This window comes from Sinocyclocheilus rhinocerous, unplaced genomic scaffold (genome assembly GCF_001515625.1).
Source record: "Sinocyclocheilus rhinocerous isolate Xijiao unplaced genomic scaffold, SAMN03320098_v1.1 scaffold706, whole genome shotgun sequence".
Lineage (NCBI taxonomy): Eukaryota > Metazoa > Chordata > Actinopteri > Cypriniformes > Cyprinidae > Sinocyclocheilus > Sinocyclocheilus rhinocerous.
In genome coordinates this window covers 579768-597507 of record NW_015632479.1, presented here as the reverse complement: position 1 = coordinate 597507, position 17740 = coordinate 579768, and the positions used below count along the sequence as shown (strand labels likewise).

The 17740-nt window shown below is 36.8% G+C and overlaps 1 protein-coding gene across 1 annotated transcript in view; it reads left to right on the top strand.

Annotated features, from left to right (window-relative positions):
* LOC107742591 (growth arrest-specific protein 7-like) overlaps positions 1-17562 on the top strand; it is a 30403-nt gene extending 12841 nt beyond the window's left edge. The window contains exons 4-14 of the mRNA XM_016555634.1: positions 264-349; positions 1605-1658; positions 9447-9536; positions 9749-9864; positions 11120-11194; positions 11683-11761; positions 11970-12098; positions 13016-13139; positions 14523-14602; positions 16781-16879; positions 16964-17562. Of these exons, the coding sequence (XP_016411120.1) occupies positions 264-349; positions 1605-1658; positions 9447-9536; positions 9749-9864; positions 11120-11194; positions 11683-11761; positions 11970-12098; positions 13016-13139; positions 14523-14602; positions 16781-16879; positions 16964-17077 (1046 nt within the window). The 3' untranslated portion in view covers positions 17078-17562. The remainder of the gene's footprint in view (positions 1-263; positions 350-1604; positions 1659-9446; positions 9537-9748; positions 9865-11119; positions 11195-11682; positions 11762-11969; positions 12099-13015; positions 13140-14522; positions 14603-16780; positions 16880-16963) is intronic.
* Positions 17563-17740: the final 178 nt, after the last annotated feature.

Genomic DNA, 17740 nt, shown 5'->3' with positions numbered 1-17740 from the left:
CATAATCCATAATAACTCTTCCTCCAGTGAAAAAGTGCATCTGCTGTTGTCTCTCACATCAAAATCCAGCCACATATGTGTTTAGAGCTGTTTAAACGCTGCTTGATCTGTGCAGATTTCTCTCCTGATTCAGACCAGAACACCTTTTCACTGGAGGAAGAGTTATTATGGATTATGGACTCTATGGTATATTAGTTAAAAATGTAAAGTAGATCTCTCCTGGCTCTAAATCAAACTCATCTGAGTGTTTTCCTCCTCTCCAGTGAATGGATTTCATGGCAATGGCAGTCCGTTGCATCAGACTGAGCCGTCGCTTGTACTGATGCGGAAGACCAGCACAGATCATCAGGTACAGCTGATCTCTCACATATGGACTAGTCCTCATTATTCATTTAGCAATATTCCCCAGGACTATAAATCTGATTTAATCCAATAACTTCAGTATCCACAAGTCATTTTAATACGCCTCTCCATCTGTATCAAAATTCGCTGGAGATTCAAGCTGAGAAATGTATTGCATATTGATTCAGTGATGATTCAACATATGATTGATACGATGTTTTGTAGGGATTATAAAGCATGTTCTCAGTCTACCAAACTCTAATCTGATTTGATGCACTGGTGCTTGTTATCAATCCGACAGGAAACGAGTTGTAACGTATGTAACGTATCGTATGTCACATGTAACGTATAGAATGATGAAATGAGGAATGATTTCAGGAAGAACCTGAACGTCTTTCATCCAGTTTAAGTTCTTTGAAAGATCAGGGTGTTTTTGAGGCAATTTGTAGCAATTAAACTAGATATCCATGATCAGAGCTGATAATTCTACTTTATCAAAAGTGACATTAATATTTATAATGTTTCTGTTTCAAATCAATGCTGTTATTTTGAACTTTCTGTTCATCTGTGAATCCTGAAAAATAAAATGAATCACGATTTCCGCAAAAATATTGTGCAGCACGACTGTTTTCAAGATTGATAATAATCAGAAATGTTTCTAATAATCAGCATATTAGAATGATTTCTGAAGATCATGTGACACTGAAGACTGGAGTAATGATGCTGAAAATACAGCTGCGCATCACAGAAATAAATTACAGTTTAACAGATATTCACATAGAAAACAGATATGTTAAATTGTAATAATATTTCACAATTTTTACTGTATTTTTGATCAAATAAACGCAGCCTTGGTGAGCAGAAGAGACTTCTTTTTTTTTTTGGCCGGAATCAGCTGTAATGCACATATGCTGTTAGTCAAATGTCTGGCTTTGCATGTCGAACTGATTTTCCCAAAAACACCCGTGTGCTGCTCTCAAAACTTCGCATCCCGTCGACACAGCAACATCAGCTCCACCAATGACATGGGTTTGGGGGCGGGACTATCTGTCCGTCCAGCCAATGGAAGACAGGGGGAGTGTTGCAGTGACACACTTCACCTTCAGTGAGCCTTTACTAAAGGTGCAGCAGATTTCATCATCTGTATGAAACCCAAAGGCACTTTTCTCCTTGGGTTCGTCCTGATGAGCTCAGGGTGGAGATGACAGCTCCCAGCTCAGAGCACGATGATGTCTAACGCTCAGTTTTGTGTCTTCTGTCAGAGTCCCGTCTCGACTTCACCCAGCCGGAAGCAGGAGTGTGAATCCACAGTAACTGTGAGTACCACAGCTAAACCAACTCATCTCAGACGCTTGAACTGCATGACAACAAAACACACTCAAGCAAACGCACACTGTTTATTTTCCTAATGCGTGGTTCTGGATTTATTGTGAACGAATCGTTGGTGTATGCTTTAATAATGTAAACAAAACTTGTTTTGTGTCTTCCTCTGACATCACGCAGGCTGCTGGATCTTGTTAACCAACAGGGTTTTTCAAACTATTCAGTGCTAAGGACCCGTAAATATGATGATTCTCTTGCAAGGAAACTCTTTCCTATAATATACAGGCAGCTATACATTTTCATTTATGAAAACTGCCAAAAAAAACTTACTTATACTGTGTGAGAAAAATATAATATTAAAGACAACAAAATTTAATTATTATTCCCAATCTTAATTCAAACTATTCGCTTTTATGATGTAATTGTTCTAAAGCAAACTGTTAAAATATTATCTATTTCATTAATATCCTAAATGATCACATTAACTGAGAAGCCTTAAAAATACATTTTGTAAAATAATTTTTTAGCAAACTCACATGCGATCTCTATTCTGCAGAGGTGTAAAATGAGAAATTGTACTTAAGTTAAAGAACAGGTACAGTGTCAAAAATATTGCTCAATTTAAAAAAAAAAAGTATTCACATTAACTTAAGTATTGCACTCAAGTGTTTAAACGTAAAAGGTAAACACTTTTATAAGCTTCCTAAATTGACTTTTGAAATGTGTTTCTCACTTTAGCATTTATGACGCAATACATTTGTTAAAAAAAAGAGTAAAAAAATCACTATTTTCTCATCGTTCTGTTACCTGAATATATTCAGCAGATGATTTTTACAGTGTGTGAATATATTGATTTTCAGACTAATCATGAACTGTGTTCACACTTGACTCAAGTTCATCAATCTACAGCAATGGTTATTATAAAAACACATTAATATATTTCAAAGGCTATGTATGAACTCGTGTGAACATGATCGATTGGCTCGTAATACTATTTTTATTTTGAAATCATTGTGGGAAGATTTAAGTCATGATGAAATACGACACATGTACTTTGTTCTTTTACCTATTATTTAGTTTTAACAAAACTCAAGTAAAGTACAGATTCCCCAAAATAATACTGTAGTAGGTTAGTACTATTATTACACAAATACTTTACACCTCTGCAATTCCTGTGTGTTGTGCCTGCTTTTCAATCCAATTGATTCATAATTCCCGTTTCTTGTCGTTAATTATACCGTTTGACTATATTGAATATATTTGGCACATTATAGCAGAATCCTACCAGAATTTGGAAGCCCAGAGTGATTCCATCGGCTGACAGAACTTCTGTTGCTACCTGACTAAAACTACTGATTATTAAATATTACACATGACATAAAGCAACCAAAGCTATTATTGACTTTCACTTACTGCAACGTACTTGATTTACAAGTGAATTGTGAAACTGTCTGATTTGTTACACCTGCATCCACCTTATTATGATTGTCAGAATTAGACTTGCTGTGCAAAACGTCTGGTTATTTACTTAATGCTCGTTTTAATATAGTTGAGTATTTATGGATTCCCGTAAGACTGCTGTCATTAGAGCGGATAGAAGCCAAAAGTTCACTAAGAACAGCCAAAGAAACAGAAGCATCACACAAAAAACAGACTATTTTCTGAATGCAGGGGTGAATATTTTCCTACACTTATTTTTAGGCTTTTTTTACTGTCACTTTCAGTCACTAAACAGCATAAATAAATAAATAAAAAAGATAAGTATAGTTTTACAAATAGCATATAAATATTATATTATAGCATATATATTATATTATATATTATTATAATAACTTTACACACGGGGTCTGAATACTTTCCGTACCCACTGTATATATATATATATGAATTTAAATTAATTTTGTTGCGGGTCAAAGACAAGACGTCAGACGTGGTGTCTGCATCAAATTCAATTTACAAAGTAATTTTAAATACATAAAAAACTTGTTAAATGCAACTGAAGTGTCTAGTTTCATATTTCAAATAACTTTTGTGAAAATAAAATGTCAAAATACGTCCAAAGTGTAACATTGTCATTCAGCGTAATGGTCCGGACTTTGATTTTACCATTACATCTTTAAATAAGCATAAAATACCAAGCTAAAAAATATATTTCTTTTCTTGACATTTTCAAATAAGCGTTGGCTGTGTTTCATTAAAAGGACTGTCTTAGTGTGTGTTTTTTTTAAGTATTTAAATAACCAGGAGACTTTAGTCCCGGAAATGCAGTTTATCAGAGATCGTTCAGTGTAACAGGAACAAGAAGCCTTTCTGAGATCATATAACAGCTGATAGTTCGTCACATCATCAGATGAAGACCGCGTTTATTGCTCTAAAATATTTGATGATGATCACCGTGTTTTTAGAAAACCGTTTCATGCATGAGACGCTGCAAGAAACGCGAGCGCAAGTCAACCGCGTCCATGTTTACACAGAAAAACAGTGGAAAAGCAGCAATCGAATAAAAACCTGTCAAGAACTTCTAGTGTATGTCTCATGGCGACATAGCTGCTGTTCATTGTTTTAACAGAACATTTATAGCCTAGTTAATAATAGTCTACTGCTGCTATTCCTTCAGTCATTTTGAATTTGAATTAGCTTGACTTCTGAGATTTTTTATTGTTTTATTATTTCTGAACATATAATATGTGTAAGACAAGTTTGTAGAAGATGTAGTTGTAGTTCATGCATCTTTTGTTGCAAAGATATTTAACGTTAACAAGTGATTTGTTTAACATTTACATCATGTGTGGTGCACTTGAAATAGAAATTTCTTTAAGTAGAGGGATAATAAAGAAAAAGTTACTTGAATCATGTTGTAGTTACATTTTCAAGTTCGAGAATCTATCAAACATTCTGAAAAAATCTAGATTTTATTGTTTTGCCATATCGCCCAGCCCTGCTTTTCAACATCTGCTTCTGCTTCTGAATGTTATTAAAACTAATTTAATGATACAGACTAATACTAAAACATTGCAGTTATGGAACAATGACAATATTATTTCCCTCTTTAGCAAAACGTCATTCAGTGTAACAGATATATTTATGTAAAAATGAAACAGTATGCTTTTTCTGACCTGTACTTATTAAAATACATAAAATAATATGCTCTCATATTAAATGTTATTATATATGAAATGGCTTTCACTTCCTTACAAACACTTCTTGCTGACAAATGGGTAAAACCTAGTGGTTAGCAAAGTATAAAGATTTAAAAATGAAAGTTAGCTGGTATTTGAGGGCCACACTGCGATCCTTAAATATAGCATTTAATTTGTCATCAAATGATTCTTGTTTAAAATATGCTTAAAAGGGGTCATATTATGTTGCTAAAAAGAACATTCTTCTTTATGCACCAAGAGCTTGTAACACTCCAAAGAGAAAGGAAAAATTGAAATCGCATCATATGACCCAAAAAGATTTATTGGTGTAAAAATATTGTTACATTTTAGTGTGTCTTCTGTAAATCATGGCAAAAAAAAAATTTATGATTGTCATTATTTTTCTCAGAAAAACAAAATTAAACAGGATACATTCTAATGTATGTGGGGGGGATTTTTAAAGCTGTATTACACTTTTATTTTTTCTGATGCTTTCTGATCTTTGACTCATGCCTGTAGATGCAATGAAATGAAAAGGGCAGACGGACCAAAACATCACTGTATAAATAAACTGCTTACTGATACATTTCTGTTAATAGCATGCAATAAGAAGTACTTGAATTACTGGGATGTTTGCTGACATGGAGATCAGATAGTTCCCATCATGCTGACAGTGACGCAGACTCTTCATTAGTTCAGCGTGCCACACTTGATTATCTTCATCAGAGCCAATGCAAACACATGGAGACTCGTTCTCCTCCTCACATTATCCAGCTTCAGCACAGCGGCATCATATGCCTCTGAGAATCTGGATCCGGAGGAACTTACGATGCTTGTGCAACCAGTCAATGCACACGCTTTATCCAGAAAAATCCAGCTGCAGACAAACCAGAAGTGAGACAGGACATTTCCTCATTTGCTGTGATGCAGATTCAAACATTAGGCAACACGGGGAGCGTTATTGTCAGACTCTGTTCCATGTTTCGTGTGTGTCCTGCTCCCCATGTGCCTTCCCATGCCCTTATTTGGTTTGTTTCCTGTTAAGCCCAGGGAGGGCTCCTGATCCCCCGTTAAGCCCAGGGAGGGCTCCAGGCCCCTTAAATTTCTTTTTGGGGGGGGGTACTATGGCTCCAGATCCGTCATGGCCTCCCGAGTCCCCTGATCCGCCATGGCCTCCCGAATGTCAGACTCTGTTCCATGTTTCGTGTGTGTCCTGCTCCCCATGTGCCTTCCCATGCCCTTATTTGGTTTGTTTCCAAGTCCTGTCCTAATTTAAGTTGATTTCTTCCCAGGTGTTTCCCTTGATGTGTCATGGCTCCCAGGTGTGTCTCGTCATCCCCTCCTCCTGTGTGTGTGTATATAAAGTGTTCCCAGTCCCTAGTTCTCTGTCCGATGTTGAAGGTCTTCCTGTATACGTCTTCCTGAGTTCGTCTCCCTTGGTTCCTTCCTACGAATAAAGTCTTGTGTAAAGTATTCTCCAGCGTCTCCTCGTCCCTCGTGTGTGTGCACCCGTGACAGTTATGAGCTCATTCAGACCGAAGGGAATTTCCTCAGAGTCCGCATCACACTTTCCTCTGGCGGACGGCAGCGTCACTCCTCAGAAACGTCCACACAAGTCATTCTGCATCTATACAGTCTGGCAAACATCTGTGCTTTACAAAGGAAACACTGATGCTATAGGAAGGAGCGGAGTTCATCGCAGCGGATGCAGGGGACTTACAAAGGATTTGGACATTTAAAGGCTCATGAAACCCCGTGTTTCAGCACCGCTCAGTTCTCAACACAGTTTTGAAAAATGCTACAAATGTGGGCGATGATCCTGATGAAGACGGGAGACAGAGACAACACACACAACTTCAGTTTCAGACAGATTCAATTCTCACCCATTGAGTTAAAAACACAAATAAATGCATAGCCATTTGCACTTGCACTCTGCATGGAAAATAAAATTTTGAAAAATTTACCCTTATGACTGGTTTTGTGGTCCAGGGTCACATATATCAACGCGCTGTTGCACCTCTAATAACTTATTTGCGGTGTTTATATACAGTAAGCCTGTTGCATCAAGCAGCAGTAAAAACCGGTTACACTCACTGAGTGAATGCATCATGTTTGTGCCGAACTCTAGCAAAGTAAAAACAAACACTCTCCTTCGATCCATGAACGTTTCTCTCAGTTAAAGGGTTAGTTCACCCAAAAATGAAAATTCTGTCATTAATTACAAACCCTTCGTTCATCTTCGGAACACAAATGAAGATATTTTTGATGGATTCTGAGAGCTGTCTGACTCTTCATAGACAGCAACGCAACTGAAATGTTCCCAAGTCCCAAGCATACGCTTGTTACGTCCAGCTGATATTCTCCAAAATGGCACCAGGGTGATGCGGAGGAGACGAATTGTTGAATAAAGTCGTTATTTTTTTTTTCTTTTGTGCACAAAGATTATTCTCGTAGCTTTGTATAATTGCGGTTGAACCACTGATGTCACAGGGATTATTTTACAGATCTCCTTGCTACGTTTCTGGACTTGGGAACATTTCAGTTGCGTTGCTGTCTGTGCAGGTTCAGACAGCTCTCAGATTCCATCAAAAATATCTTAGTTTGTGTTCCGAAGATGAACGAAGGTCTTACGGGTTTGAAACGACATGAGGGTGAGATCCCTTTAATGTGCACAATCTTACAGTCTGAAGCGTCTGTCACTCATGCTGTTGTGAATAATTATGCGAAGCGTCTTCTCATTGGATAAGAACACGCAGTCTCATGGATAATTATGAGACACTGATGTGTCATCGAAGTATTGTACAAACTGTGATGTCAACACAATGTAGATTTTAAACCCGGAAGACGAAAACAATGTAAAAAAAGCTCAAAATGAACCAGTTTTCTCCATCTATTACAATGAACGGATGCTAACATTGTCTTCTATGTTGTGCAACACAAACACCTCTGAAATCTCTGAAAAAGTAGCTTGGTGTTTCATGACCCTTTAAAATGCTGCATTAGACACAACATTTAACAGCAAGAGACAGTTTCTGTGTAGTTCAATTATGAACATTTCCCTTAATGAATTAAAATTAAATTACGTACACAGAAACTACAGAAAAGCACAAATGTCTCTAAATTTTTGTAAATTAGATATACTATTATAGTTTTTATAGTACTTTGTTTTATTTTAATTTTAGTTAAATGTTTAGTTTTTATTTCATTTTTGTCAGTTTATTAGTTTTTTTTTTTCAAATGTCTATTTGTTTTTAAGTTTTTGTGGTTTTAGTTTTAGTTTGTCAACGATAAAAACAATCAATGATCGCGAGTGTGAAACAGCATGTAAATACGAAATAGACGACACAGCATGTAAATAAGCAAGTTAATATTGAGTAACTTACACTTCTGAGACAATATCAGCTGCTTTTTACAAACGAATTCAGCAGAATCAACAGCCTAACGTCTCTGTTCGACGAACAGTAGCAGTGAATCGTTCTTATCGAATCAGTTCAAATGAACGATTCGATGACTCACTCATAAAGCCAGTCGCCTGTTTCGTTCCCGAATGAATCATTGTTTTGAACGAATCAGTTCAAATTAACAATTCGATGACTCACTCATAAAGCCAGTCGCCTGTTTCATTCCTGAATGAATCAGTGTTTTGAACAAATCAATTTAAATGAACGATTTGATGACTCACTCATAAAGCCAGTCGCCTGTTTCGTTCCTGAATGAATCATTGTTTTGAACGAATCAGTTCAAATTAACAATTCGATGACTCACTCATAAAGCCAGTCGCCTGTTTCATTCCTGAATGAATCAGTGTTTTGAACAAATCAATTTAAATGAACGATTTGATTATTCACGTATAAAGCCACTCACCTGTTTTGTTTCTGAATGAATCAGTGTTTTGTATGAATCCGTTCAAATGAATGATTCGATGACTCACTCATAAAGCTACTCGAATGTTTCGTTCCTGAATGAATCAGTTTTCAACGAATCAATTCAAATGACCCATTCGATGACTCACTCATAAAGCCACTCACCTGTTTTGTTTCTGAATTAATCAGTGATTTGTATATGAATACGTTCAAATGAATGATTCGATGGCTCACTCATAAAGTCAGTCGCCTGTTCCGTTCCCGAATAAATCAGTGTTTTGAACGAATCATTTCAAATTAATGATTCAGTGACTCACTCGTAAAGTCTGAATGAATCAGTGTCGTTGAACGAATTGGTTGAATTAATGATTCAATGACTCATTTATCACCACCTACTGGTGTCTCAATGTAACTGCAGAAAAGAGTCGCTCACAAACTGGCAGTCCGTCTGAAACAAACACAAACAATTGGAGTGATTCAGTACAAACAGTCAATCAAAGTCAAGTAGCTAACTACCAAATTATACTGAATGAACTCTTTACATTTGAGCATGGATGATTGCGTTTATTTATGTGTATGGTTTAGAATTAATGACTGCTCTTTTATTTGTCTAATTTATTATACTGGACTTGCTCATCATTTACTGGCAATGCATTAGTGATTGGCAGCACTGACTGTAATAAGCTAGTTCAAAGCATGTTCTGCTGGCGTCACTTTTACAGTGTTGTGAGTTTCTCGTTCGAGCCGATGTCTCTGGATGATTTCTGTCCCTCTGCAGATCCACAGCGTGACGTTTCCTCTTCCACTGCACATGTCTGAACAGCAGCTGCTCAAACCAGACGAGTGGAGCTACTGCGATTATTTCTGGGTAAGCAAGAACGTCTCCAACCACTGACAAACCACAAAGTTTAGAAATGCATGCGAGTGACGTGCTCTGAATATCCTTTATACTACTGAACAGCATGAGTTTCATCAAACATCTGTCCTAATCTGGTCTGGCTTGTAGTTTTGATTGGAGAAGATCCCACCGAATCCTGGTTCTGTGCACATGAATCTCTTGTGTTTTGTCTGTGGATCCAGGCGGACAGAAAGGACCCGCAGGGAAGCGCCATCATCTCAGGATTTGAGGTTCTGCTGCAAAAACAGCTGAAGGGAAGGCAGATGCAGAAAGAGATGGCCGAGTTTGTGCGGGAGAGGTAAACGTCTGGACCCAGAGCAGAACACAAGCTGCTAGAGAAAAAAAAGAGAAATCACTCAGAAGTTGATAGCAGATATCACAGTTACAAACACACGACAAGCAACACATTGAATTAAACACGGATTTTGAAGTAAAAAAGAAAAAACGGAAATAGTTTTTCTTGTAAAACCTATTCTTTGTTTTATAAAAAATCTTTTTTTATCTTTTTATTTACATTTTATTTTCACTGTAGAGGATATAATGTTCAGGGAAAAGTGGACAAAAATTGTGGATAATAAATCATCACAGAAAAAAAAAATTATGTATTTGTTTATTTGTTTGTTTGAGGTCAGTGGTGCCCCTACAAAAGTTTACCATGGTTTTATTATAGTAACTGTACTAACTATAGTGTTTTGGCAAAAATATAAAAAAAAAAAATATATATATATATATATATATATTTTTTTTTTTTTTTTACAAGTACGGCAGATGTACTTCATGGAAACATATGTATGTCTACACATAAAAAATAATAATTAAAAGAAAAAAAAAAATTTAAATAAGAATCACACTGTGAGGTATAAAGTCACATTGTGAGATATTAAATTATAATTGTGAAATTTAAAGTTGCATCACAATCTTGAATGACAAAGCCTCAACTGCAAGATTTAAAGTCATAATTATCTAAGGTTTTGGAGGTAAAATGGCTAGTTATAGTTTCTGAATGTCTTTCATAGCACAACAGTTGTTCGTTGGCCAGAAAGCGTTGCGACTCGGATCTAACCCTGACAGTAGTTAGTTAGCTAGTTAGTTGTATGTGTGGTCACTAAAGTATGGTTATGGTTACTATTGCATTATCTATGTTGGTGAAATTGTGTAATATCTTGATATAGCGGCTGTTCTTTCTGTTGCCTTGACTAAAAACATAACAACGCAGCACATGCAACTTCCTGTAGCTCATTTCCTGTGTTTCATTAATAGTTTTTAGAAAGGAGAAAAACAAATGATTCAGTGGCTGCTTGAATCTTTCTGGCCATCAACATTAGATCTGCTCTCAAACATGTTCGCTGTTCGATTGAATGAGCTACAGTTCACATGGGTTCACATGAAGTGTGTTGTCCCTGAGGAGAAAGACTTGAGTCTGGGAAGAAAATGACCTTAGTGTGTGAAAGTCAGGACAGACATCTGCACTCAGCTCTTCACATGCTCTACATATGCCACAGATGAGCTCTGTCATTCCAGCACAACTCTAATTCATTTATTTCTGTGGACAGGATCAGGATTGAGGAGGAATACGCCAAGAACCTGTCGAAGCTCTCGCAGATCCCGCTGGCGGCGCAGGAGGAAGGGTACGTCAGAGGGGACAATACACTCTTATCTCCTTACAAACTCTTAGAAACCTCATGCAGTGACCTTCAGAGGAATATAATGCGTTATAAAAGAGTTTGTGACTACAGTCATGGGTGAATGGATTGTGACGGACGATGTGTAACCTCTTCGATTATGTTCTTAAAGGAACAGTTCACCCAAAAATGAAAATGTGCTCACTTTCAGGTCATCCCAGATCAGGATGAGTTTGTTTCTTCATCATATATATATATATAATTTTATTTTATATATTTTATTACATTTAATATCTATTTTATTATATTTTGTTAAATATATTTTATTATATATTGTATTAAATATTTATTATTATGTATTTATTAAATTTATTTGAAGAATATTGACTATATATAAATTATTAAATTTTATTTAAATATATACATAATTTAATTGATATAATATTTTTATATAATTTATATATTACATCTTACCCCTCGCCATCTTCTTTCAGCACGCTTGGCTCAGCTTGGGCTCAGCTGAAGAAAAGCCTGGCGGATGAAGCAGAAGTTCATCTCAAGTTCTCCTCCAAGGTGAGATGAAGCAAACGCAGGACTGCATTCAAACACGAGAGCAGATGTCACACACACACCGTCAGTACAGTAGACTTACAGTACACACACACACACACACGTATATGCATTACTAATACTGGGGCAGAAAAAGACATTCTGTAGGAGGGGCTTTTTTACTTTTGGCTTTAGGCTTTGTGTTTACCGGTCTGTCTCTGACGTGGTTCAGCTTCAGAGTGAGGTGGAAAAGCCTCTGCTGATATTTCGGGAAAACTTCAAGAAGGACATGAAGAAGTTCGACCATCACATGTCGGATCTCAGGAAGCAGCTGGCGAGCCGATCCGCCGCCGTGGAGAAGGTACTGAATGCAAAACATGCTTCATCTCTCTGTCATGTGGCCATATTTAGTCTTCATATTTAGCCTCATCTAAAGTTACGGGGATTTTTCTCATGCAAGTCCAGCATGTTTTCTGAAGAAGTGGAACATTTCCATCTCTTGAGCCCTTCGGGTTTCTATATATATAATATCATGCCCTTCAAACCAGTGACCTTCTCATAGAGCAACAAGAACCAAACAAGTCGCCCTCTTTTAAAGGGACAGCGCACTCAAAACAAACGGTCAGCATTCGTGTCACAGCAAATGCCATTTGTTCTTGTTTCATGATCAATCACATCATGCAAAGTTTGAATAAGCGCACATGCAAATTTGGAAAGACGTGTGTGTTTATGTGTGTGAGTAAATAACAGCATTTTTAGTTGTGGGTGCACTGGCCCTTTAAGAAAGAGCATAATGCAAATATTTAATACTCCATCGTTATAGGCATATCATTTCGGCAATATTCACTCAAAAACAATGAGGTCTACTATCAACCAGCTCCAAAATAAAATACTAAACCTGTGCTAAATTAAAGAAAAAAGTTGATAACAATATTGAGATTTGGTGGAGATTTACAAGCAATTTTTTTCATCATTTTTGAACACCACAATTGGTGTGATGATGTGATAACTTAACTAAGAAAATCCTCTCCAGGTCAAAATGACCAGAACACAATATCACCAGGGTTCAACTATCATCAGAAATGAATAAGTAAATATATATACAGGATCTTTGAAGTTCAGTAATCATCCACATCACTGCACAATGACAGCTCTGATTTATTCAGGAGCATCTGGATCTCAACACGCAGCAGCAGATGCTTCTGAACACTTCAGCTCTAGATGATGCATGCATAAAACACTGCGTCTCGTCTCTCATATTCTCACGTTCTTCATCAGGCACGGAAAGCGCTCGCCGATCGGCAGAAGGATCTGGAGTTAAAAACCCAGCATCTGGAGATCAAACTGAACAGTAAGATCGAGGAGGACATCAAGAAGGCGCGCAGAAAATCCACGCAGGCCGGTGAGTGCAGCTTCTTCTCTGACATGCTCCGAGAGCAATCCTGAGCAACTATCAGACAGTAAACCAACACCACAAGAGATAATAATGGCTACTGAGTCACATACTGTTTTAAAAAATAACTGGCATTGTTTAGTAAGTATTCTATTGTGAACACAGACATACATTCAATGAGTTTAATAACCAGCAAACCTGCAGCAATGTTTGAGTGTGCTGACATCTAGTGTTGCATTATGGTTATTAAAGAGGAATTTGAAAATAATAATCAATGCGTGCATGATGTGAAATTCTAGTATGAATCTGTTCTGTTACACATCGAACATCACATGCAAAGTTGTTCTTGTTTTTAAATGTTTAAGATGATATTCACTAAACACTACACATTGAACATGTTACTAAACATATTAACTTTGTTCTTCAGAAAACTGAAACCAACACTCGTCTGCTCACTTTCTGACAGAGAGCAAAATAACAGTCTTTAAAAGTAAAACAGAAATAAATAAATCTGCATATAACTGTAAAATTATCTTGGTGTTCGCAAACTGAAAAACACATGTGGGTTTCCACAGGAATATAGATGTTTCTTGTGTGCAGTATTTACCTTCTTCTCTCTGCTTCCGTCACAGTATCATGTTTTTTTCTTCTCGCAAATAAACTGCATTTTACCGTATTGGGTTTTTTTAGATGTATTTCCAAGAAAAAAATATCGTCTTATATTCGGGACAATACGGTAATTGCAGTCACAGCAGAACATCATCTGTTATGAATCATGAATCAGACACATGCATTCATTGCACGTTATTTAGAGATGGATAGATTAATAAAATATTATATAAATTATTATTAACGAGGAGCTGATGAACAGAGTAAAGTGCGCAGATGATGATTATTTTTGTTTATCAATATCATCCCTAAACTATGAATGTTAAAACGTTTTACAGTAATTGTGAAAATCATATGTTTAAGCACTTTTATCAGTGGTATGAAAATACTGACACAAATGCTGATATTACAGCCGCTATATGCATTTACAAATATGGAGTATTGGTACTGCAAAAATCACTGTTGGCTAGCATTCATGTGACAAAAATGAAATCTAAAAGAAATAAAATCAGAATCAGATGCCACTAAACTATTTCCCTTCATTCTGCACTTTCTCTTTATTCATCAGTTCAACACTAAATCTGTGGGAAGTCTGGATGGAAACAACAAAAATAATTCAAATTTTGTAGTATAGATTATCCTACATTTACCTTACCAGGTATAATCATAACAGTTCCCGTTGTGTGTGTCTGTGCTCCTGCTTCTGACAAACAGAGAAGCTTCTCAGCCCATGCTCTATAGTTCTGATGATGTTCATGTGTAACTCACGCTCTGTGTCCTCAGGCGATGACCTGATGCGATGTGTTGACCTCTACAATCAGTCCCAGTCCAAGTGGTTTGAGGAGATGGTGACCAGCAGTCTGGTGAGAGATTCTCTGAGTGAACACGCTTTCACAAACACCAATAACAGCTCCAATAAGAGTCAGAAAAACTATTTGATTCCATTGGAATTGATGCTTCAAATACAAGCTTGGTGAAAAAGCTACTCTCAGATCATGATGTTATAATCTTAAAATGAATGACATTTTCCACTCAGCACCTCTAAACCAATGCACTTACACACACACAATAATAATAATAAATATATATAGCTGCAAGCAGCAATTTTGGGGCCAAGCAGAACAGAGGTAAAATGAAGACATCTTTTGACCAGTAGGTGGCGCTGTGTCGAAAAATGAAGAGCTGAGCTGTCTTTAATTACCCAGGGTTGTTGTTATAAGCAGAAATGTCCATTTATTATATATTTTGGCCAGTAGGTGGCGCTGTGCCGAAACTACTCATGTGGCCTCAGGTCATGCTTGTTATAACACATACCAAGTTTGGCCAGAATTCACTAAAGCATTGCGCAGATATAACATCATGTCCATTTTTGCACAAACTTCATCAAATTCGTTAACACGCTTTACGAAAATGATTTGGTATATCAAAAAGCTTTTGATAACTTTTTTGCCAGAATGCTCAGACAAATCAGACAAACCGTCTGCACGAGTTCGAAAAAGTAGATTTTTTGGAAAATTCTAAATTGCGAAAAAATCTTGACCCGTAGAAATTTAAATTATGGTATGCATTCTACTCGGCATGAGCCAAGGAATCAATCAATTTTGCTTTTAGACTTTACGGTTCAAAAGTTATTAGCAGAAACATGAGTGCAAATTTGGCCTGTTGGTGGCACTAGAGAGTTTGTGTTAGAGACTCCAAATGTGCCGTGGTTAATGATGAGACTGTCCTCTACCTGTGTGCCAAATTTCATAACTTTTCCGCAAGCGGTTCTATAAGATTCATAACAATACGCTAAAGCGTTCGTAAAATACAACATTTCACTACAAAATTCTAAATGGTCAACACTCAAAATGACTGACATGGGATAATTGGGTATCGTTTGATTCTGTATGTCGCTCCTAATCTAACGAGGTCAATCGTACGATTTTTTGGTCAAAATGTTCAGAAATTATAAACAAAAAAGTCAATTTTGTATTTATTTTGACCAGTAGGTGGTGCTGTGCTAAAACTACTCATGTGCCCTCAGGTTATGCTTGGGATAGCAGGTACCAAGTTTGGTCAGAATCTGCTAAAGCGATGTGAAGATATAGCTTCATGTCCATTTTTGTGTGAATTTTGTCAAATTCGTTAGCGTGCTTTACGAGAACGGTTTGGTCTATCGGAAATCTTTTGATAACGTCTTGGCAGCATTGTCTGAAGATGATCTGAGACAATTTTGGAGAAAATCGGACAAACCGTCTAGGACGAGTTTGAAAAAGTAGATTTTTCACAAAACTCTAAATTGAGAAAATCTTGACTGTAGAAATTTATTGGAAAAAAATATTTTTTTTATTTTGGGAAAAAAATAGTTTTGTAATACACTCATGATAATGACAGAAGTTTTGTTGAACGTAGTAATTCTTTGTTAAAAAAATAAATAAATAAAAATTGCATACAAACACCAAATGAACTGATATACTGAATGAATGTTAAATTCCAAAGAAAAAGTGCCAAGTAAAATATTTCCAGATTTCAACAGCTTTTATAATTGTATGGTAACACTTTGCAATGTTACATCTGTTAATATTAGTTAAATACATGAGTTAACATGAACTATCAATGAGAAAAAGCTCTAAAGCATTTATTCATCTTAGTTAATTTCAAACTTTACTAAATGTTACTAAACTTTACTAAATCATGTTCACTAAACATTATTAAAGTTGCATCTGTTCATTTAATAGACCTGAGCGGACATGAACAATGAACAGCTGTAGTTTTATCAATTACCATTAACAAAGCTGAATATGCATTGCTCATTGTTAGCATATTAACTAATATTAACTAATGGGACCTTATTGTAAAATGTTACCATTTGTGTAATAATGAAGGTGTGTGATGTAGGAGAAGAGCACAAAACAGAGACTTTCTGGATTTTTCAACACTTGAAAAGTAAAGATATGCAAGTAAAGGATGCAATGAGACTGTGATTAAAAAAATCAAAAGCATTTTCTCCTAAAAACTCCAATAAAGCAGAGACTCTGCACATGTCTGGTTCCTGACAGGAGCTGGAGCATCTGGAGGTGGAGCGTGTGGAGATGATCAGGCAGCACTTGTGTCAGTACACCACACTACGACACGAGACGGACATGTTCAACCAAAGCGTGAGTTCAGACCGCCTCGTTCACACTCATTCACACCATTAACTGCAGACGATGAGTAACCACAGCCTGCCGTTTGATCTGCAGACCATAGAGCCGGTGGACAAACTGCTGCGGAGCGTCGACCCCGCCAGAGACCGAGAGCTGTGGGTCAGAGAGCACAAGACGGGCGAGCTGAGACCGGTGGACATGGACATCTGACTCCATCAGACTGTAGCCTGTCGTCCTACTGAGGGTTTGATCTCTCTAAAACCTTCTGAAGCCTAAACCAGCGGAGAACGATCAGGACTCAAACCGAGCAGAAGCTTGAGAAAGAGCCGAGGTTATACGCCCTTCCCACTAAAAGTAGCACACAAGTGGCACATTTTGAGAGGAAAATGCAAAGACTGAATATCTGCAGGATTTCACTCGCGAGAACAGATGTGTCTGTCATCTACTGATGCAATCATGCCATTAGGATTCAGCACTGATTGAACTGAGTTCATACATGTGAAATCGTACTAATATATACTGTAAATGCTGCTGCTGCATCAACTATTACAGCTGATTTCAGTTCTGTGACTAATCAAAGCTCTCGCGTCCCTTAAAGGGACAGTTCACACAAAAATGATCATTTGCGTCACCTTCATGTTCCAAACATGTACGAGTTTCTTTCTTTTGTTGAGCACAAAAGAAGATATTTTGAAGAATGCTGGGAACTAAACAGTTGACGGTAGCCATTGACTTCCATAGAATAGAAAAAAAATATGGAACTAAACAGTTGACGGTAGCAATTGACTTCCATTGAATAGAAAAAACAGAACTAAACAGTTGACGGTAGCCATTGACTTCCATAGAATAGAAAAAAAGGAACTAAACAGTTGA